We start from the raw sequence: 22,638 nt of genomic DNA on the forward strand, positions 1-22,638 counted from the left end.
GTTTAATTTAAGGACTTCCCTGGTAGCGCAGGGGATAAGAATCCGCCTGCCAATGCAGGGGACAGGGGTTCGAGCTCTGGTCCGGAAAGATCCCACAGGCCACGGAGCAGCTAAGTCCACGCGCCACAACTACTGATCCTGCGCTCTAGAGCCTGCGAGCCACAACTACTGAGCCCATGTGCCGCAACTACTGAAGCCTGCACGTCTAGAGCCCATGCTCCGCAACAAGAGAAGCCACCGCAAGGAGAAGCCCAGGTACTGCAACGAAGATCCAATGTGGCCAAAAACAAAAATTAATTAATTAATTATTTTTTAAAAAACTTAATTTATCAAGATTAGAAACAACCTAACCTATGTTATGTTCTAGTGGTCTTGCAATCAAATAATCATAGTTATTTTGTCAACGTCTATGATTAACTCAATGAGAGAAGATGTTCGGCTACAGGGACAGGTAAAAATATTTCCTTGGAGGATTGCTCGCTCTTATGTAATAGTGTTAGGTAAGTAAGTGTATAGAGTCCCCGTTTTCAGTTCTTTCTGAAACAGTCTGCATCAGGCTGGTTCTGATGATTCTATAGTACTGGGATGGATCACCCAGGCACCTAAGATAACACAATGATAATGCTTTGCTCACTTCTCTGAAAGAAAAAAAAAAAAAAAGATTGCATTTCCAAAGTCAATGTAGTCACCCAAAGTCAAAAAAGCCTCAGAGGCAAAGGGGCTGAAACCCTGAGTACCATAAAATGACGAATGAGAAAACTCCTCCCCACTGAAGATACCCAGGTGTATAAAAGGCACACGAAGTAATACTTAAGACCTAAAACCTCACTCACTGTCAACCTTGAGTCTTGTGGATTTTTCAGCTAAGGGGGTGAGGAAAAACAATGAGCGCCGAGCCTGATGTGATTAGAAAGTGTATGTGGCCGGTGTGCCTCGTGGGTCTGTTTGTCACCGGCATCCTCTCTCTGGACTGTAACTTGCTGAATGTTCACCTGAGGAGAGTCACCTGGAAAAATCTGAGCCTTCTGAGAAGGATGAGCAAGTCATTTCCTATAGAGTGTCTAAGAGAAAGCAAAGCTTTTGAGTTGCCCCAAGAGATCCTCTCACACACCCAGCCTCTGACGAGGGACATTAAGGAGGCCTTCTATGAAATGTCCAGACAGGTCTTCCACATCTTCATTCAAGACACCTTCAAATCCACTTGGGAAGAGAAACACCTGAGACAAGTCCAAATCGGACTTGATCAACAGCTGCAATACCTGGAACAATGCTTGGAAGAAGAGGAGGAAAATGAAGACATGAGAGAGGTGGCAGAGGATGAGCGGACACAGTCAGGAACTCCAGTCCCCCAGCTGAGCAACCTAGAGCTGAGGAGGTATTTCAACAGGATAGACAGGTTCCTCAAAGATAAGAAATACAGTCACTGCGCCTGGGAGATCGTCCGAGTGGAAATCAAAAGATGCTTCTACTTCTTTAATAAATTCACAGCACTACTCAGGAGGAAATAAGGTATATTCTTAGAATTCAAATTCCATTTCTCTCCAAAATCTCCTTTTCCTTCTCTTCCTCCTTCATCCTCTGTTTAAGGATTACTGTGCTATGCCAGGGCTCCCCTCGGTTGGATTGGTGGTGGTTTAGGTAATGTTCACTGTTTCTGGAGTTTGGCGGAAAGAAAGTGATGCTAACCACCTCCTGGGTGACCAAGAGTCTCGTTAGGAAGTCCTGAAGACAGTTTTAAAGGAGGATTCCCCCTCCATCTTCTACTCTCTGTTCCTCTTTCCTTTTGCTCTTTCGTACTTGCTTTGCTCTGTCTCTCACCTTTGAACTCCACCAAAACAATGGCTAGAGGACACGGATCAGAGAATATTGAAAAATGGAACACCTCAATGACTTAAGCCTCTTGCTGCCAAGGTTGTTTATTCTAGGAAAGTTCAGCACGTTAAAAGAGCTTATACACGCTCCCATAGAGTTAAAACCCTTCCTGTCTCCCTACTGTTAAAAAAAAAAAAAAAAAATTGAAATTTCTGGCCCATTTGCTTCTCAACTTGGTTTAGTTAAAATGATACAAAGTTTGTGGCTTGGTATTTTATTATTTTAAGAGAGTGAAGATCCATGGTGATATTGGATGGTTGAATTAGATGCCTATGATTTAATGCAGAGAGCATTGTTCATTCCTAATGCATACAGTGTGATTTTTATATCTAAAGGCATGGAAAATGCTACAGAAAAGTTTAATATCTGCCTTTCATTGTTTTTTGTTTGTTTGTTTTCTGCCTGGAATGAAATGTCTACAGTCAGACTATGGAAGAATTTCAGATTGGATTTTCCCAATTAGAAAGCCACTTTCTATCTGTTAAATCAATTTAATAATACATGACACTTTAATAGACTTTATCTTTTTGAAAGTTATTTTGTACCTAGATTACCCAGATTGTTTACTTAAATTTTCTTGTGTGGTCCTTCATCTGTATTAATTCATCTTCTAGCTGAAATGAATCTTCTCTTCCTCTCTCTCCTCTACCCCATTTCAGAACCATCTACCTTCAAGCAAGAATTAACAGAGACTGTGGCTACCCAAATGCATCAAAGAGGGTGAAATGTACCCGGTTCAGCTCTTGGAAGGCTTCTCCTGCTATTACTTTAACAGCACGCTGCTAAACTGTTTAGATTCAAGATTCATCCAAGTACAGGGCTCCAACAACGTAGTCAAACTGAGAAAGTCTTATGATAAAATTGAGGCAAATTCAGTCCAAAAGTTAGAAGAAATGTTTAAAGGCACAAGAACTAGATACTGGTTATCAGTGGAAGGATCAGACAATAAAATGAGTTAGTATAATCCATTTAGAAAAAACTACTCATCAGTAGTAGTTCTAAATTTTAAAAAAGCATTACAAGCTACAAAGGAATTAGGGCATGCAAGCTACTGAGCAGAAAGTATACACTTAATATTTTCCATGAATTTCTCTAATAATGCCTTTGCATGGTCTCCCTTGTAACTTCACTGGGACTGTGTCAGTTACTTCAGCAAGTTATGGTTGCAGTCTTGCTAAATGCTTGCAATGCAAGAAGGAAGAGAATTGGCACTTCCAGTCAATAAAGATTGTCTGATTGTACTGGCAGGGGCAGGAGTCAGACAGGATGCTTTAATTACGAGCACCATTAGTCAGAAAAAGGAGAACACTCTCACTGAAAAATAGGTAAGGACACAAACTGGCACCATCACAAAGAAATACTAACAGGCAATATGAAAAAATGTTTAATCCCATTTATGATTAAATAAATTCAAAAGAAGACAATAAGATACTCCCCTCCCACCATTCTGGCAGAGATAAAAAAGAGTGATAATATAGACTATCAGTGGGGTATAGGGTATAGGGAAAAAAAACTCCTGTGTATTGATGGGGAGAGGTTAAACTGGCAAAAGTTTCCTACGGGACAATATGGCATCTTAAATATCCTTAAAAAGTACATTAACTCCTTAGACCTGGCTATCCTATCTCCAGAAATTTATTCCAAGGAAATACCTGGATAAGATTGTTTAATGGAGCCTTGTTTATAATATCCCTCCTTCCTCTGTTTTAATTTTCACCTCTCTGTATTTTCTGGTTTTTTCTACAATGCTGGGGAGGGTTTTCTTTTAATTCTAAAATTAAAGAAACTGTACAAGCTTATCTTTCACTGCAATTACCCTGTTTTCCTTACTGGAGTAGACTGGGACAGACACTGCCCTTTCACTTTGTTAATAACGCCCTTAGACACTTCTTGAGCAACTCAGGTCCTTCTTGTTTTTCTCCTGCTGCTGCTGCTGCTAGTTTCAAAGGAATCCTTCCTTGGGGATCACTTTCATAATGAAATCTTTGTAAAGTGCCTTCTGGTGCTTCAAAGATTTTGCTTGCTTTCTTTTGTTGGTCCCACTGGTAATATTCAGAAGTCACTGGAGAAAGTGCTCTATGTGTCCACTCTCCTGACTTAGTCTCCTTTGTTCTTCTTTATTAAATGGAAGCTCAAAAGTTCTAAGTCCAGTAAAGGGAAAACTTCTGGAACTGGGCAGAGGCCAGTGTGCAGTTTCTACTTAAAATGCTTGAGTGGGTACATCGGTCACGAGTGTTCAGATGGAAGCTTCCTCCCTCCCCTGTCTTGGGGCAGGGATCAAATGGTGGAGGATAAAAAAAGGGTGTAGTTGAGTCTCCTTGGAAGGGGACTGATGGGGTGTCAGTCAGACAGAAAAGGCTGACAACACCAGTATATGTAAGACTATGTGCAGGTATAGATTCCAACAGGTGTACAGACACAGTCTCCTCTCACAGTCTAACCGACTCTAGGGGCACCAGCTGGGGGCCCTGCCCTCTCAGAGTGGCTACTGTGCTTCGGCCCTAGCTCTTCCCCCACCCCGCCCCCGCCCCCGCCCCCGCCCCCGAGGTATAGTTGATTTACAATATTATATTAGTTTCAGGTGGTAAGTCCTAGTTCTTTAATAATCCACAGTCATTAAGAATAAGCACCATGTGTAAGCAAACAACTTGATAGGAAAGGCAGAGAAACAGGGCCACTATAATCTCACAGGCGCACTCACAGGAGAACTCTTGTCTCCAGACACCGATTCACAAGGCCTGGGTATCGTGAACTCGGCCCTGGCAGCGTCTGCACTGGGTCCTCCGGGTCCGCTTTTCCTAAATGCCGAGAGGGGACCGGGACTTTACACTTGGAGCCCTGTGCGAAGACAGAACTCCAGGTTCATTCTGGAGGGAGCCACTTCACTCCTGTTTCTAGACAAAGTCTCGAGGCTTCCTAGGTTATTTGCCTATCTCCATTCTCTTTAAGGCGACTCGCCTGCCCTTCAACCCTTGGAAACTCGCAGACCTCAGAGCCTTAAAGCTGTCTGCCTACCAGAAGTGCCCTGATCCCGTCCCGCCGCCTGGCAGCGGGCCGGCCACACGCCTTTAGGCGGAGATCGGAATCCACTGGAACCCAGCAAAGGACACCCAGATTGGGGCGGAACCTCGCTTCCACTCTCTGCCGAAAGAGGCACCCATCCCGACCTGCGCTGTTCGGCGCGCTGGGGATAAGACCTGAGAAATGCGCCCAGGGCCACAGGCACCCGAGGAGGCGGGGAAGGAACAACTTTCCCTCCGCCCTCTAACCGCAAGGCCCGGGTGGGGCGGCCCCGCTGGGGTCGGGCTCCTCTCCTTCCCCAGGCGGGCTCCCGGGCGCGAGCTGGCCGGGTGGCTGGTGTGGAGGCGGGGGGAGGAGGACCCGAGGGGCTTCCTTGTCTCCCGAGCCCCGCCAGATGTGAGAAAGGCAAACAATAGGGGAAACGCGGAGAAACAAAAGGCTATTCGCCACGGTCTCAATCGGCTCTGTCGCGTGGTCCCTGCGGGGAGGACGTCTGGGAGGGGTCAGGAAGGTGGGTGAAGGGGGATCTTGAGGAGTTTGGGGTCTCTGGTACTTACTTGCCAGGCGCCGGGAGTCGGCCCTTTACCCTTCCAGAGGGGTCCAAAGGCAGGGAGGGGCAATTAAAGGAAAGTTGAAGGGTTTCCACCTTCTTCCTCAGTGCAGGGAAAGGGAGGGGCTGGGATTCCAGATATTTGACAGTTGTTGGCCCAGGGGTTCGGCAGGATTTGTACGTCCTTTTCACACCCTCTCCCTCCAAGAAGCATCCACAGTCCCCGGGGCGACCTCGCCGATGGAGCGGAGTCCCCCTTCGCAGACCCGAGCCGAGCCTCCTCCTTCAATATCAAGACGCCCTAAACGTGGTCCCCCTGCCCAGGCGCACTTTTGTAAAAGTTTGTCTTCCCGCCACCCACTGCCCCGCACGCACCCTGTAGTCATCTGCAACCCGGGATGGATTCGGGGACAGACTTGTACCCCGAAGAAGATCGATATTTTTGACAGATATTTTAAAATCAAGGCCCCGGAGCCCGGGGTGGACTCTTGTTCACACCCGGGAAGGGCGCGGGAGGAGCCGGCCAGAAGCCAAGACGCGGGCAGGGGTCTGACACGGATTCCAGCCCCGGAAGCCAGCGAAGGGCTGGCGGGGAAACGGGGTCCGCCGCCTCCCGCCCTCCTGTTGCACCCGCCCCCAGGTGCGCCCCGCACCTCTACCCTCCTCAGCGCGACCCGGCGCGAGCGGCCGCGGGCTGCGCCACCTCCCCTCGCTTGAAGCGAGCTCTCACTCACCGTGGGGTTTTTACCTTCTGCCCCGGGGCCCTGTCGGCTCCCCGCGCCGGGGCAGCTGCAGGCGGCGCGAGAGGAAGAGGATGAGCTCGGGGCAGGAGGGGCGACGCTCGCGAATCCAGCGAGGAGCTCCCGGGCCAGCGCGCGCGGTCTCAACGAGCGCGCGGGCGAGCGAGCGCGGGACTCCAGCTGCAGACGCCGCCGCTCCAAAGCAGCCCCCACCGGCACCCGGCGCGCGGCTACCATGCGGAGGCGCGTGCGGGGACCCCCTGGCGGTTGCCCGCGGAATGGCAGCTCCGTCGGAACGGGACGTTAGGTCGCCTTTGGGTCATCTTCCCTCCGGAAAGAGGTGGGGAACGGACAGTCTGAGCAGGGCTCCCGGCCTTGCGGAAAAGACATTGACCCTGTGGCCAGGGCGGGGAGTAGGATATCAGATCAGAACGGGTGCGTTCTGGGTCCACCAGGGCCACATCCAAGGCACCTAGAGAGGAGGAAATTGCTTACCTTCTCCAGGATTTTCTGACTTGTTGAAAAATGCTGTGGACTGCCCGACTGAGGAGAGCATTAGTCGTTGGAAAATACTTTGAGATTCTAGCAATTTGCTAGAGCAAGCTGGGAGTAATGGAAAGAGCATGGACTTTGAAGCCCAACCCACAGCCTGCCACTTTCTATTTGTGTGATCTTGGTCTATGACCTCTACCTTGTAGTATCTACCTTGCAGGGTGGTAGTAAAGGGTAAAGTAAACATAGAAAGTATTCCTAGTTCATAGTAGGAGTCATTAAATATAAGCTTCCTGAGGAAAAGAATGAGTCTTCCACATCTTTTAATTCCCCGTATGATAGCATCTTAGTGCACATTGATTGAGAAGCACCAAATGACTAAGTATTGCATTTTACAGTTCTTACTACACACTTTAAAGAAGTATGGAAATATATTGAGTAGAAACTAGAATACACAGAGAAAACATCCCTCCCGCAAAAGTTGTTTCCACAACCACCAAGTGAGACCCTCTAAAATCACACCCATCCTTTGCAATATCAAGTCAATTCTGATATTATAAGAAATATTTAATAAATAGTCATGGTCTAATGATATCAACCCTGGATTAAATGATTTAATTCTGTGTCATTTGGCAATGCAAAGATAATGAATATTGTGAATATAAAACTCAAACAAGAGAAGAAAAAATGGTCAGATACAAAAACCCAGCCACTAAGCAATGTTTCTGTTCATTGTTGAGTCATGCAATCTCGTTTCCAAATTGTCTCAAACCCCATTCACTGCTTTCAAGTTCCTTTTGTTCCCGGGCTCCATGGCAATCAGACAGCACTTCATCATCCATAACAATCAGGGTAGAAGTGTCTCTTAATTACTCTAGTTTACCTTTAATAGTCCTTCTCTAGTACTCACTTGTCCCTAATTAGGAAGAGGCTGTTGCCTGCCCCAGAATTCTCATTACGTGGTCTTTTCTGTTCTGTCAAGAAGAGAGGAAAAATAAGGCTTCCCGTCTCAGAAATTAAAGTAGAACATGGAGATCCAACTTCTGCCCTCAAAGATAGGGTTCAAGCTCCAGCGCGCAGATGAGCAGGGCATGTGCAGGGCCAATAAGGCATTGGATTCTAATCAATAAGCATGAATGGAAGGGTCTCTGCCTCTCTCTTTGGGTTTCAGCCTTGCCTGTAGGGAAAAGAGAACTTTCATCCCACTTCATCCCCTTAGTGGCCCGTTCAGTGGGGAGAAATGGTGAACCTGGTGGTTGGGAGGAAGCTTCGTTATTTCCTCGGTAACTTTAACCAGTGAGTGGGGTCAATATGATGAATCACATCCTATCTCTCACCCACCCCTGATCTAGCTTCCCTGCCTGTGACCTGGTGGCTGGAAGAAGATGGCTCAACCTTCAGAATCTGCTCTGAAGGGCCAGCATTTTAAATTCAAGCCTTCTTTGGTCCTGCTTCTTTGTCTATTCAGGCTACTAAAACAGAATGCCATAGACTGGGTGGCTTATAAACAGAAATTACTTCTCACAGTTCTGGAGGCTAGGAAGTCCAGGATCAGGGCACTGGCAGGTTCAGTGTTTGATGATGGGCCGTTTCCTCATAGACATCTTTTCTCTGTGTCTTCACATGGCAGAAAGGGACAAGGAAGCTTTCCCAGGCCTCTTTTATAAGGGCACTAATCCCATTCATAAGGGCTCTGCCCTTGTGACCTAATCACCTCCCAAAGGCCCCACCTCCCAATACCATCACCTTGGGGGTTAGAATTCAACAAACGAATTGTGTTTGGGGGGACACAAACATTCAATCTATAGCATCTTGGGCTACATCTCTTCTCCAATCTGGCTTTTATCAGAGCCCTGTATTGTACAGCAAACTGGCCCCATCATGATGTGAAGTAGATATTGTTTCCCATCGGCTATTATTCCTTATGTGTATGTGTCTTTGCTCGTCTGGAAAAGTACTCTGAAGGAAAAGAATGGGGGAGGGAGAGGATTCAGATATCAAAAGTTCACCCACACTGAATGGATTCTCCCTGTCAGACTTGCTCACACTGCTGTCTTCCCCCAACTCAGGGAAGGGCCAGTCCAACCTTTCAGTTGCTTAAGGCCCCGTGGAATCTTCTTTGACTTTTCTCCTCTACTCTATCAGAAAAACTCATTGGTTTTATCTTCAAAAGATATCCAGGGGCTTCCCTGGTGGCACAGTGATTAAGAATCCGCCTGCCAAATGCAGGGGGCATGTATTCAAGCCCTGGTACGGGAAGATCCCACATGCCGCGGAGCAGCTAAGCCGGTGCACCACAACTACTGAAGCCCACGTGCCACGTGCTCTGCAACAAGAGAAGCCACCGCAGTGAGAAGCCCACGCACCACGCACCGCAACGAAGAGTATCCCCTACTCTTAGTTGCTGCGCTCGCCACGTGCAGCAACTAAGACCCAGCACAGCCAAAAATAAATAAATAATTTAAAAAAAAAAAAAGATATCCAGAAGCAGACCTCCGTCCACCACCTCCACAGTTACCATCCTGGTCCAGCCACAAATACCTGCAGCCTGGAATACTGCAATAGCTTCCTACCTGGTCCCCGTGCTTCCTCCCTGCCCTGCGTTTGTTTGATTCTCAATACAGCCGCCAGTGTAATTCCCTTAAAATGTATGTTGCCTTTCGTCACTCTGCTACTCAAAATCCTCCTGGGCCTTCCTTTCTTACTCAGAGTAAATGCAGCACAAAGAAGTACCCCTTTGTCTCTGACTTTTTCTCCCATTACCTTCCCCATCACAAATTCCGCTCCATCCACACTGCCCTCTTTGGTCCCCACCAATGCCAGGTAAGCTCCTACCTTTATACTTGCTGTGCCTTCTGCCAGGAACACTCTTTACTTGGATACTTCAAGGCTTACTACCTCACTTCCTTCAGGTCTTGGTCAGAAGTCACCAGAGGGCCCCCCTTTCTGCTCTATTTAAAATTACAGTCAACTGCCACCCTCAACACTCCCTCTCCACATTCCCCGCTCCAATTTTCTCCATAGAATTTATCGCCATGCGATATACAATATATACACTGCCTGTTTTCATTTTCTACGGCTGCTGTAACTAATTACCACAAACTTGGTGGCTTAAAATAATACAAATTTATCTTACAGTTCTGGAACTTAGAAGTCCAAACTTAGGTCTCATTGGGCTAAAATCAAGGTGGCAGCAGGGCTGCAATCCTCTTTTAAATCTATGGGGGGAACTCAGTTTCCTTGTTTTTACTAGCTTCTAGAGGCCACCCGCATTCCTTGTCTCATAGCCCCTCTTCTCCTTCTTCAAAACCAGCACAGGCAGGTCAAATCCTTCTCATATTGCATCACTCTTGTATTTCTGCTTCCTTTCTTCTACTTATGGGGAAATGACACTGAACCCATCCAGATAATCCAGGATTATCTTCTTATGTTAAAGTCAGCTGATTAGCAATGTTAATTCCACCTGCAACCTAATTCCCCTTCGTAGCTTAACATATTCACAGGTTAGGGAGATAAGGAAGTGGACATCCATGACAGCAATTATTCCCTCTACACACTGCCTTACTCTTTCCAGCAGAATATAAACTCCATGAGACAAAGGTTTTTATTCTGTTTGGTTTATTGCTCTATCCCTAGACCAGCTCAATAAAAGTATAGAAAATGTATAGATACTTGCTATGGGCTGAATTGTTGTCACCCACTCTGTGCCCATCTCCATCCCCCCCACAACCTACTGCCCAATTCATATGTTGAAGGCCTAATCCTCAGTGTGATGGTATTTGAAGATGTGGTCTTTGGGAGATAATTAGTGTTAGATGAGCCCTCATAGTGAGATTAGTGGCTTACATGAAGAAAAAAGAAAAGACAGAGATTGCTGTCTCTCTGCCATGTGAGGACATCAGTGAGCAGGGGCCATCTGCAGGACAAGAAGAGATTCCTCACCAGGAATCAAATTGTCTGGCACTGTAATCTTTGACTTCTCCGCCTACAGAACTGTGAGAAGTAAATGTCTATTCTTTAAGTCATTCAGTGGTATGGTATTTTGTTGCAAGAGCCTGAACAGACTAATACAGCACTCAATAAATATATATTGAAATAATTAATGAAAATACCTCACTGTAGGCATTGCAAATACTTAATATCTATTAAGCACCTACAATATGCCAGGTACTTGCTAAACACTTTACATGGAATATCTCATTTAATACTCAGAAGATCCCTAGGTAGTAGGTACAGGTGAGGAAATTATAGACTAGGAAAGTTTGAATTAACTTGCCCAAGGTCATGCAGCTAGTACATCATGTAGGCAGGTTTTAGACTGGGCAGCGTGACTGAAGCCCATGGCCATAACCCTCACACTTTCTCGCCACTATCACATGGCAATGGGCAACCCTGGCTCTTGCCCTCGAGATGCTTACAGTCTAGTAAAAGTGACAAGAGAAATACAAATAGCAATAGCACTAATTGGAGCATAGAGATGGGACAGATTCATTCTGGGTGGAGCTGATGGTAGGGAGCTTCAGGGAGGATGTGGCATTTGAGCTGCACTTAAGACGGTGGACCTTGCTGCAGTCAGATGGAAAGGCTGTTTCAGCTAGAGGGAGCCACAGCAGTAAGGACACAAGAAGGGAGAAAATGCTAGGTGTGCTCTGGAAACCAAGATACAGCTAGTTTTCATGCAGTTAGAGGATAAGGGCTGGGATCCCGAAAGCTAGGCTAGAGAGCAAAGGGATTTAATGATTTCTGTTAACAGTTCTTAATGGAGAAAAATCACCTCAAGGAGCTTCCAAAGTAATGTCTGAAGCTGGCAACAAGTTGCCTCAAAAGGCAACAAGTAGAAGAGAAAAATGAACTTTTGAGAAGAGAAAAATCAACTTTTCTTGTTGAGTATAATGTTTTCATTAGACTGTTAACTCTGTTTGCTGCCTTATAAGAGGGCAATCATGGACCTATAAATCTGAGTCCAGGGCACAGACTCAAATACCTGAGACTCAAAAGGTTCTAATAGAGGGCAAAAATGGATAATGAGAGCAACCGTCCATTCCTGACCTTCGGACAAGTATGGTTTTCACCACTTCCGTTTCACAGATAAAGTAACTAAGGCTGGAAGGATTAAGTGACTCACCCAAGATTACACAACTAGTAAAACTGGGACATTGATTCTGTGTCTCATGACCATTAGTGTTCTGTGTGTCCTGATACCTAGGTGGAAAAGGCCACAAGGGTGCATTTGTCCCAGATGACGTTGTCAGCGTTTCAGCTGTTTCAGATAATCCTCTCCAGGTTCCTATGGGACAAGACTGAGGCATTTGGATGGGACCACTCATGAATCTCACTTCCAAGCTTCTCTTGGGAAAAGAGAGAAGCCAGGATCATCTGAAGGATGAATTATAGAGAGACAAGGTGCGTGGTAATTAAGAGAATAGTCTTCAGAGTCTGAAAGATCCATGTTAGCTGTGTCTAATCTCTCTGAGTCAGCTACTTCATTTTGTAACACGGGGTAAGTAATATAAGTAATCGTATGGACTCAGTGAAGGGTTGCATGTAATGTGCTTGGCAGAGTGCCTGTCACTGTAAGTGCTGACAGATAAGTGCTCGAAAACACTACCTTCTTTTCTTTCCAGCATGTCGTTCTCACACCACCCTCATGTAGCCCCTCCCCCTTGAGGGTAAGAGATCCCAGCACCCAGCATGTGTTATATGCCACACTGAATCCAAGACTCACTGTCCCTTGGGATGACATCTCCTGGAATTGGGAACAAAAAGAGAATATTTCTGGTTAGGTTGATACAGGGTGAATAACATTCACATTCCTTGCTCAAGTCAGTGCAACTTATTTTTCAACATTTTCAGTTCACACTTTATACATTCTTGGTAAGAGGAAAGTCCTGCTGGTCTTCAATCACGTGTGAGAAAAGTCCCAGAAAGATTCTGTTGCCAAACCACTTCGTCACAGCTTCCTCTGAGAGGGTACCAAAAGAGCAAAGGGATATCGGGAAGGTGTCACCATAGCAACGTCATAACAGTCAGATTGCAATAGAGTAAAAATGGAGAAAGCATGTTAGCCTAGTCATTGATGAACTTAGACCCATAATCATGTTGCTCTGGAGAGCAGTACTCAGAGTTCAAGGGCTACTCCAGTTAGATCTGGTGAGAGGTAAGATTTTGTGAAAATTCTATTCATTTTGGCCGAGTCTGATTACCCAGTGTCATTGTGCCGCTAACTGCGATTATTACAGGCAGCTTACTAACAAACAGTAGATGTTCTCAGAGTCTTTCCTTTCATCCCAAGCAAAGACAGTTTGCAAATCTAAGTGTCTACGTAACAAATCAAAAGTAAGGAGCACTTCCGGCTTACCTACTTTGATTTTGCTTTCAAAATTCTGACTAGTCACAAGGTTGGAGGAATTGTCTCAAAACTTTGTGGGATCTGTAATACTAGCATTTATGTTAATGAACGTTGGGTCCTGGAAAAAAATGTGCATGGCTCCTCCTAAGCACTGAAATAATGGTAATTCAAACAATGTATATATTGGCTTGGCCAAAAAAGTTCATTCGGACTTTTCCGTAATATCTTATGGACAAACCCAAATGAATATTTTTGGCCAACCCAATATTTCAAGCAATTTCAAACCATGACAAGAATCCATGTTACACATGTTATCTTTATAATGACACTAGATGTCTATAGTCATTTTCGGTGAAATCCACATTAGACCAATCCCTTTTATTTTTTATTTTTATTTATTTATTTTTTTTGCGGTACGCGGGCCTCTCACTGTTGTGGTTTCTCCCGTTGCGGAGCATAGGCTCCAGACGCGCAGGTTCAGTGGCCATGGCTCACGGGCCCAGCTGCTCCGCGGCATGTGGGATCTTCCCGGACCGGGGCACGAACCCGTGTCCCCTGCATCGGCAGGCGGACTCTCAACCACTGCACCACCAGGGAAGCCCTAGACCAATCCCATTTTATAGGAGTGGGACTGAGGCATAGAAAGGTCATAGTCTGAGGACTGGAAAGAACCTATGATACTGTTCAGAGTTATATCAGTGCAGCTGAAACAAAGATGCAGTTTGGAATCATAATGGACAATTACCTGCAACTCTATACGAATAGAGTGCATATTCTTTCCTAAGTCGTTTTAACATCAATTTTATTGAAAGGAGACTGTGATCTTTCTTTCTGTTTTTAAGATCTGTTTGTACTTTTCACAGTGACCCAATACTCTTTCAGATCTTCCTAATAGACTGTGGGTTTGGGGTTTTTTAAATCATTTGAATCTTGAGTGAGGGACTCTTCTTCTCAGGAGATAAGCTTGACGTTTTTGCTGTGGCCTGACACAAGCCAGGTGTGGTACACTTGTGGTTGGCCTCAGCACTTTGAGTAATTGAGAGGAACTGTCTCACCATTAAACAGGTCAGCTTAGATATGATCCAAGGAGGGAGAGTTGCCAGGAACACCAGCATCTAATGTAGTCTTATCTGAAGACACCGTACGTAGTCTGGATCCCCAAAGTCAATTTAAGAGTAAGATTTGAGGACCTTTCTCAAGTGGGAAAATCAGACCGTTGTGTGCTCAGTGAATTTGGGAAGTTGTGCTTCACAGTAATTCATACAAAAGGGCATAGGAAGATAGAGAAGAGGCTGCTGTGTCATGGGTGCTTCAAACTTGATCACACCCCCCTTCCCTCTTCCAAACAGGAACATAGCAAGGGTCTCAAATAGCCTTTCTCTTGAAGGGGGGAAATCACTACAGTACCTTTGTGTTCAGTGCCTACCCACTACCATGGTTGATCAGTCAGTCATTAACTCCCAACTGCCTTGTATGGCAAACCAAGAAGCCGTTTGTGACTATTCAGCTCTCCTTGCATATCTGTACAAAGAAATGAAAGAAGTAAACTTTCTACTGTCAAACGGAAGGTGCATGGAGGAACCTCTCCCAACCAACCCCTGCCCTCCTGGCATCAAAAATCAAGATTTTCCTTTTTACATCATAATTAAGGCAAAACACAAAACTGAGGGCATCACTCATTCTGCCCTACGTTAGCCCCCAGATGTTTACCTACTCAGGACCCTACTTCCTCAAGATTCCAATTAGATATGTTACACTGTTCAATATTTAATTTCCTCCTAAGGAGCTACATCATCATTTGGAAAGCCTCTTGGGTTGAATAATTATTTAATTTCTGAATGGCCTCCAGCCAACCTCAAATGTGATAGTGTTTCATGTCCAATTAGATGAAAGAGACTTGCCCTGGGCATTGAACAGCCCAGATGATGCTCTTCTGAGGAAACACATCTCTCTGAAAGGTTTTCGGGAAAGTTTCATTTTAAACTGGCCCTGAGTCTTATGGTCTAATTCCCAGCAGAGTCCCTGCTGGATAATTTCCTTCCTTCTTTCTTTTATTTATTCTTTCCTTCTTCCCTCCCCCTTATCCCTCCCTCTTCCCGTCCTCCTTTCTTTCTTTCCCTTCCTTCCTGTGTTACTTTGTTCCAGAGAGGATTTATGACAGCTAGGTCACTCAGCAAGATTTCCACCCAACGTTCCAGAAGAACAAATCTCCTTTTTTATAAAATTGAATTACACTTTCATTCCCTTTCCTTGGCTTTTTGCTTTCCTGCGTTCTTTTCTGTTTATCTCAGCAGATGCTAAATCAGGTTTTCACTTGAAGTGGTTCCTCACTGCTACTCAGACTGGGGGTAGAGTCCTCACCAGAAACCCAAAGGAAAGCACAAGTGAAGAGTTGGAAGGACCTTAGAGCTGGTTTGCCTCAGCGTCTAGTACAGCTCCAGAACTTTCACAGGAGACGGAGGGCAGGGGATTCACATTTATTGAGTGCCTATTACGTGCTAGGAGCTGTGTTGGGCATTTTCAATTATATTAGCTCCTCTTATCCTCACAATGACCTTGGATGGTAGGTATGAGTCAGTTTTATATTGGCCTTTCCTCTTTCTTCTTTCAGTCAGCCTGCTCTCTCACTCCTGCTTGCAATCACCTCCCAAAGAAACTGACTGCCCTCGAGTTCTTGTCTCAGGCTCTGATTTGGGGGAGATCCAACCAAGATCCTTGGGTTCCTGGTAGACTGGAAATGAAGACCATCTTGTGGGCTGATGAGTAAGGGAGAAGGTTATCGTTGTGAGGTCTGTAAGAAAATGGGCTAAACCAGAGAGAGACCGTGAAGCAGAGTAAACAATTCCAAGCCAGAAATTCTATTACGAAAATTTCCCTTAAGTAGAGCTTTCTTTGCGAAAATCTATGCAAAGTGTTCATTCAACATGCCTGGGAGACAATACATCAAAACATTAACTGTTTTTCTCTTCTGAGTAAATTGTCAATAGAAGTTCCCCTCACTTCTTTTTATCTCAGGCTTGACTTCGCCCTGGGGAATCTCAATTCCAGTCATTGGAGATAATGACCTTTTTTTCCTTCTCCTTACACCAGGTAGAAGACACAACCATCATTCTCTACCTGGAAGGTAGCACAGCATGTTAGTTAAAATAAGTTGTGGGCAGTAGAGGCAGGTCAAGTTCTAGTCAGCTGGGTGACTAACAGGTTTTGCTGCAGAAACAATCTTCCGAAGTTGGTGGCTTAAAACTGTAAGGTGAATGTCTCGCTTATGCACCATGCTCACGTTGGGTGGATAGGAGTGGGTGGGGGACTCTGCTCCCGTGGCTCCCACTGCAGGACCAAGGCTGGGGAGCGGCCACTTTCCAGAACGTTAATGGTCACTGCGGCAGAGTGAGAAGGAGGCAAAGCTCACAGCGGTTTTCTTACCTTCCATCTGAAATCGACACACGTCTCTGGCTCAAATTTCGTTGGCCATTTGGGTGGTCATGCCTGAGTTCCACGGAAGGCGAAAGTACTATCCAACTCCTCGGTGAGAAAAAAGAGAGAGAGAGAAAAGCAGAATACTTGTGAGAAATGTCTGTCACATTTGGACACTCATTTAACTTAAGTTTCAGTGTCCTTGTGGTGGACCTTGGGGATACTCTATCTCCAAGGTCGTTGTGAGGGTTAAATGAGAAATTAGCACGTAGCCATTACTCAATAAATGTGGCTTATTTGACCATGATCCTTTGTATACCTGAAATATAGTATTAAGTTTTACTGCAAATAATAGCAAGTTCTTTAACCCTTTTCCATAAATTGCATTTTCTAGTCTTTAAAAATGATTCCTGTGCCCTTTCTCTGAATTTCTCCAAGTTCTGTCTGTTCTAAGATGCGGATTCCAGCACAGTGCTCCCAGCATAGAAAGGACCTCACTACTACTAAGAAATGAGAAAGTACTTTTTTTTTCTTTGTGGAAGGGGAGCTATTCAAATATAAAATGATGATCACTGTATTTATTATTTATAGCAAGTATTGTTCTAGAACAGAGATGAAACTCTGCATAAGTTCATTAGAACAGTATGGGTCTCATCAGAAAGAACATATTATTATGATGTTCGAAAAACTCAGGCTGGGAATGAAGTTACTATAAAAGGATGGGCTAAAAAAAAAAAAAAAAGTATGGGCTTCTTTGGCCAGTATGTGATTACCGTTTCAGTGGAACCATTATCTTGTCAACAGACACATGGTAAAACCTGCAGGGTCTTCCTCTGACTTCATGAGAGTGAGTAGCCTCTGACTTTCCCTAGGGAAGGCAGGGTCCTGGTAGGGTCTGAGCAGGGGCCTGACGCACAGGCTGTACTCATGCCCCGCCCCCGATCCCTCATCATTCTAGCTTTTGGTTGGGAAAGCTGGCATTTTGAGTATCTAGTCATGAGACTTTCTCATTTTCCCACCCCTCCCACCTCCCCCACATTTTTTTTTTCACATCATGGCCATCGACTCCTACTTTTATAAAGTATTTTTTATTCTGGAAGAATTTGGGCCAAGGACTCTTTCTGTTCAGCAAATGGCTTGGCTCACGTGGACTCTGGGTTTGTTTACGTTTTTAGGACCTGCTGTTGCGAAACCCTAGTTTATGTTATGTAGCTGGGTGGCTTTAACCAGAATGAATTCATTTGCTCAAGTTATTTTTAAAATGTGCTTTTTCCTTAGCATATTAGAGAAGCTCTAGTCTCTTGTTTGTGTGGGTCTAGGTCAGAAAAAAAATTCCGAGTCTATTGATGGAAGCCAGAGAAAATGTCTAGCCAAAGTGGCTCAAGGGAGGCTCTCAGCTTTGAACAGAAAAGCCTGTCCTCCCTGAATGCTGAGTTGAAACACGGAGTAGCTGGTCCCGGGGCTGAAACCCTTGATGCTTCCAGAACCGAGAAGGTCCTGCAAATGAGTCTCAAACTGCTCCTACAGGTGTGTGGGAGGGGGCTTTCAGGTGGATATCCACGTGGCAAGAGACAGCCGCTGCAGACAGGTGGAGCCCCCACCGTCCAGCAGCAGGGAGACTGCTTGAGGCGGTGGGGCTGTAGAGACACAAGCCCTCTACCTCCTTGGGCCACATGGGCTTATTCATCAGACTACCTTGGAAACATCTTTTGTGCGTGCATGGTTTTTCTTTCCTTTTTTAAAAAAATATTTATTCAAGTATAGTTGATTTACAATGTTGTGTTAATTTCTGCTGTACAGCAAGGCGATTCAGTTATATATAAATAGGTACATGTTTTTTCATATTTTTTCATTATGGTTTATCACAGGATATTGAATACAGTTCCCCGTGCTATACAGTAGGACCTCGTTGTTTATCCATCCTGTATATAAGAGTTTGCATCTGCTAACCCCAAACTCCCAATCCATCCCTTCCCCTTGGCAACCACAAGTCTGTCCTCTGTATCTGTGTCTGTTTCTCTTTCACAGATCAGTTCATTTGTGTCATATTTTAGATTCCACATATAAGTGATATCATATGGTATTTGTCTCTTTCTAACTTACTTCACTTAATATGATAATCTCTAGGTCCATCCATGTTGCTGCAAATGGTATTTTCATTCTTACTTATGGCTGAGTAATATTCATATATTTGTGTGTATATATATATATATATATATATATATATATATATATATACACCTCATCTTCTTTATCCATTCATCTTTCGATGGATGGTTAAGTTGTTTCCATGTCTTGGGGCTATTGTGAATAGTGCTGCCATGAACATACGGGTGCATGTATCTTTTTGAGTTATAGTATTGCCCAGATATATGGCCAGGAGACGAATTGCTGGATCATGTGGCAACTCTACTTTTAGTTTTTTGAGGAACCTCCATACTGTTTTCCATAGTGGCTGCACCAATTTACAGTCCCACCAACAGTGTAGGAGAGTTCCATTTTCCTCCACACTCTTTCCGGAATTTGTTATTTGTAGACTTTTTAAAGATGGCCATTCTGGGGACTTCCCTGGTGGTCTAGTGGGTAAGACTCTGCGCTCCCAGTGCAGGGGGCCCAGGTTCATTCCCTGGTCGGGGAACTAGATCCCACATGCATGCCACAACTAAGTCTGCATGCTGCAACTAAGACCCGGCAGAGCCTAAATAATAAATTAAAGAAAGAAAAGAAAAGAAAAAGATGGCCATTCTGACCGGTGTGAGGTAGTACACACATTGTAGCTTTGATTCCTTGCAAACATTTTATTTCACAACTGGTTTTTACATATAACTCTTTAGGACATAGATTCCTACCTTTGAGGGGAATCAGAAACCCCTCTGAGAATCTGATGAAGGCTATGACCCCACCACCCAGAAAAATATACATATGTACAAACTTTTGCTTAAAATGTCAGTGGTACCATTGGGATAACACCCAAGAACTGCCAAGAGGGGTCCATAAATCCTATTGCTTCAGAATTTGGAGAAACTTCAAAACTGAGATTAACGGTATGTGGATACTATTCATTCTTTCAGAACCTGTTGAGTTTCTGTTTCATGGCAGGTACTATGCTGGAAGCTGGGGACACAAGGATATATAAGACAAGGACCCAACCTCGTGTGTGAAGCTCACAGTCTAATGGAGACAAACAAACCCATGATAATGGTGATAATAATGAGTTAAGTGTTATGCTAGGCCTATAGGCATAGAGACCTACAAGAGCCCTGAACGGAGGGTAACTAATTCAACATATACTTAATAAACGTATTAAGTGCCAGACAATTAGGTGTAACCTAGTGCACAGACATGGTCCTAGCCTCAAGGAGCTTAAAGTCTGGAGGCTCTAAATCCAAACTTGAGGGAAGGGACTGGAAGAACAGGACATCAGACACAGGTAAATCCTGATGGACAAGTAAGTCCATCCAGGTGAAGGGCAGCGAGAGCAGTGATGAGAGTAAGGTGGGTGGGGAAGTACAAACTTCATCAGGGCCCCTGAGTGAGGGGACGCGTGGCGAGAGAGAAGGGTGGAGAGGTTTGCTGTGGTCAGATCCCAAAGGCCCTTGTGCTTCACCCAAGATGGCAGGCCTTCTATTGTGTCAAAGCTTGTCACGGAGGATTTTTTTTTTTTTTTTTTTTTTTTTGCGGCACGCGGGCCTCTCACTGCTGTGGCCTCTCCCGTTGCGGAGCACAGGCTCCGGACGCGCAGGCTCAGCGGCCATGGCTCACGGGCCCAGCCGCTCCGCGGCACGCGGGATCTTCCCGGACCGGGGCACGAACCCGTGTCCCCTGCATCGGCAGGCGGACTCCCAACCACTGCGCCACCAGGGAAGCCCACGGAGGGTTTTTTAAAGCAAGCGAGTGAGGCCAAAGAGGAGATGATATTAGAAAGATCACTCTGCCTTCTTTGGAGAAAACGGATTGGGGCAGGGGAAGGGCATGGAAAGGAGGGCGGTTAATGGGTGAAAAGATCAGAAGTGGGGGCTGTTGATTTAACGTGGATGAGAAATAAAGGCAGTGGAACTAGAGCGGAGAGATTTGAAACACAGGGTGAAGCGTCCAGATAGTACGTTTCATGGCCTAGAATGACCTTCTCCGTGGGCGACACTCTACTTTGTGCGATCAGGCAGTGATGGGTTCACAGTAATAAAATAATCTGGCTACTAAGGTGGTATCACCTAGAATCACAGCTGTAGAATTGTTGTGGTTTAACAGATATGGGAACTTTATATTCAGCTGCTTGATGATGCTGATAATGACACGGATACCACTGACAACAGCTGCAACTAGATTTTATTGTTCACTTGCTCTGTGCCCGTTACCCTTTCAGGCGTTCTGCAGGTATCAACCCACTTATTTTTGCAAACAATCCTGTGATATAGGTTCTTTTATTCCTGTGGAATAGAGGAGGATATTGAGGTAGCACGGAGACGTTCAATACCTTGCCCAAGGTCACACAGCCAAGAAGTGGAAAAACAGGGATTTGAGCCTTGAGGTCTGGTTCCAGGACTCACGCTCCTATCAGCTCTACTCTCTGCCTATAATGATAGCTATAGTGTCTTTTCCCATAAAAATCAGCATGAGCATTAAAAAGGAGTTTTTCAATTTGCTCTGAACACTGTAATCACAAAAAAAGGTTTCCATGCCACTCATGTCCTCTAGAAATGTAGTAGAAGAGGTACATGAAGCAAAATGCTGGGTGTGAACGTTTTTGCAGATTCAGGTTCCAAAGAACAGAAAAGGAGAAAAAACAAACAATGGTGTTTTAAACAATGAATGCTGTTTTCCTTTAGCCACAAGGGAGTTTTAAAACTTGACAAATCCGTTGAGCTTTCAAAGCATTCCACATTCCCCACCCACAAGCAAATGCCAGAAGGTGCCAGTTTGAGCCAACTCTGAGCTCAGGAATGATCTAAATACTGGATCAGATTTCTTGAATGTCCACCTTCCACAAATGGATACTTACCACTGTCCTAATGGGTCTGATGAAAACTGCTTAGCAATTTATCAAGCTATTCATTTAAAAAGAACATTTCAGCAAGAGATGAGATAGTGAGACACAAATGCAGAAACAGAAAGTGACAAGGTCTTACTACTTTGAAGGGACTGAAAATCACCGCCTTAAGATCTTTGAAATTTTAGAGCTGGGTCGTGCATAGGCTGAGTTTTAATGGACTCTCTGGGGGGAAAAAAGCTTCTGATTACAAAAACAAAGTAATTTCCTTATTTTGCAAGAACTAATTGTTTTTGGAGAGGACAAAGAAAATAATATTTAATAAACTCAATATATTCATTGAAGTAACTTTTTTAGAAGCACGCCCTGTGCTCAATACCATGCTAGACACTGAGATACAAAAATGAAGACATGTATCTTGTTGTCTAGCCTAGTGGTGGAGAAAGAGAAGCAAAGAAATGGTATAATAGACGCAACAAAAGAATGTACTAAGAAGTTAGAAGTAAGACAGTGAAAAGAGGTTAGAGGGATGAACAGAAACTGTGTTGCAAAGATTTGGGACTTAGATTTGTGAGTGATGTACAGCCACTAAACAGAAGTGATCATCAGATTTAATCTTAGAAGGATCATGCTGTTACCAATATGAAGAATGGGTTGCAGAGGGGAGACATCAAAGGCAGGATGAGGTCCAGTCTTCATAAAAATCACTCCACTACATTCTGATACATCCCTTTCTGTTCTCCAATCCATTTCCTCTTATCCCCCAGACACATGATTTAGAAATTATCTAATCTTTTAAAACTACTATTTAGTTTCCAACTATTTGAGGTTTTCCCAGATATCTGTTATTGATTCCTAATTTATTTCCACTGTGGTCAAGAGAACATACTTTGCAAGACTTGAATCCTTTTATGTTATGGAGACTTGTTTCATGGCTCAGAATGTGGTCTATCTTGGTACACATTCCATGTGTTCTTGAAAAGAATGTGTAATCTACAGTTGTTGGGTATGGCTATGTTCTATAAATGTCATTTTCATCAAGTTGGTTGACAGTCTTGTTCAAGTCTTCTATATCCTTACTAAGATTTTTTTTTCCTGTTAAGTCTTTCATTAATATTGAGCCTATGCATAATGTAGCTCTAAAATCTGTCTTCTTATTCTATCAAACATTGAAAGAGGTTTTCAAATCTCCAACTATAATTGTAGATTTGTC

General features: G+C 44.5%; 2 protein-coding genes across 3 annotated transcripts in view; one reads left to right on the forward strand and one right to left on the reverse strand.

The window, feature by feature from the left end:
* The window catches only part of MOB3B (MOB kinase activator 3B), a 203,950-nt gene extending 197,532 nt beyond the window's left edge, over window positions 1–6,418 (reverse strand). Inside the window, exon 1 of one of the 2 annotated variants that reach the window (XM_060155180.1) lies at window positions 6,192–6,418. The gene's annotated coding sequence lies outside the window, so the exon portion shown is untranslated. Of the gene's footprint in view, window positions 1–6,177 lie in introns of both variants that reach the window. The other variant, XM_060155179.1, reaches the window with a different exon arrangement.
* IFNK (interferon kappa) lies at window positions 885–1,508 on the forward strand. The gene has a single exon (XM_060153523.1). The coding sequence runs from the start codon at window positions 885–887 to the stop codon at window positions 1,506–1,508; it is 624 nt and encodes a 207-aa protein (XP_060009506.1).
* Window positions 6,419–22,638: the final 16,220 nt, after the last annotated feature.

This window comes from Lagenorhynchus albirostris, chromosome 7 (assembly GCF_949774975.1).
Source record: "Lagenorhynchus albirostris chromosome 7, mLagAlb1.1, whole genome shotgun sequence".
NCBI lineage: Eukaryota > Metazoa > Chordata > Mammalia > Artiodactyla > Delphinidae > Lagenorhynchus > Lagenorhynchus albirostris.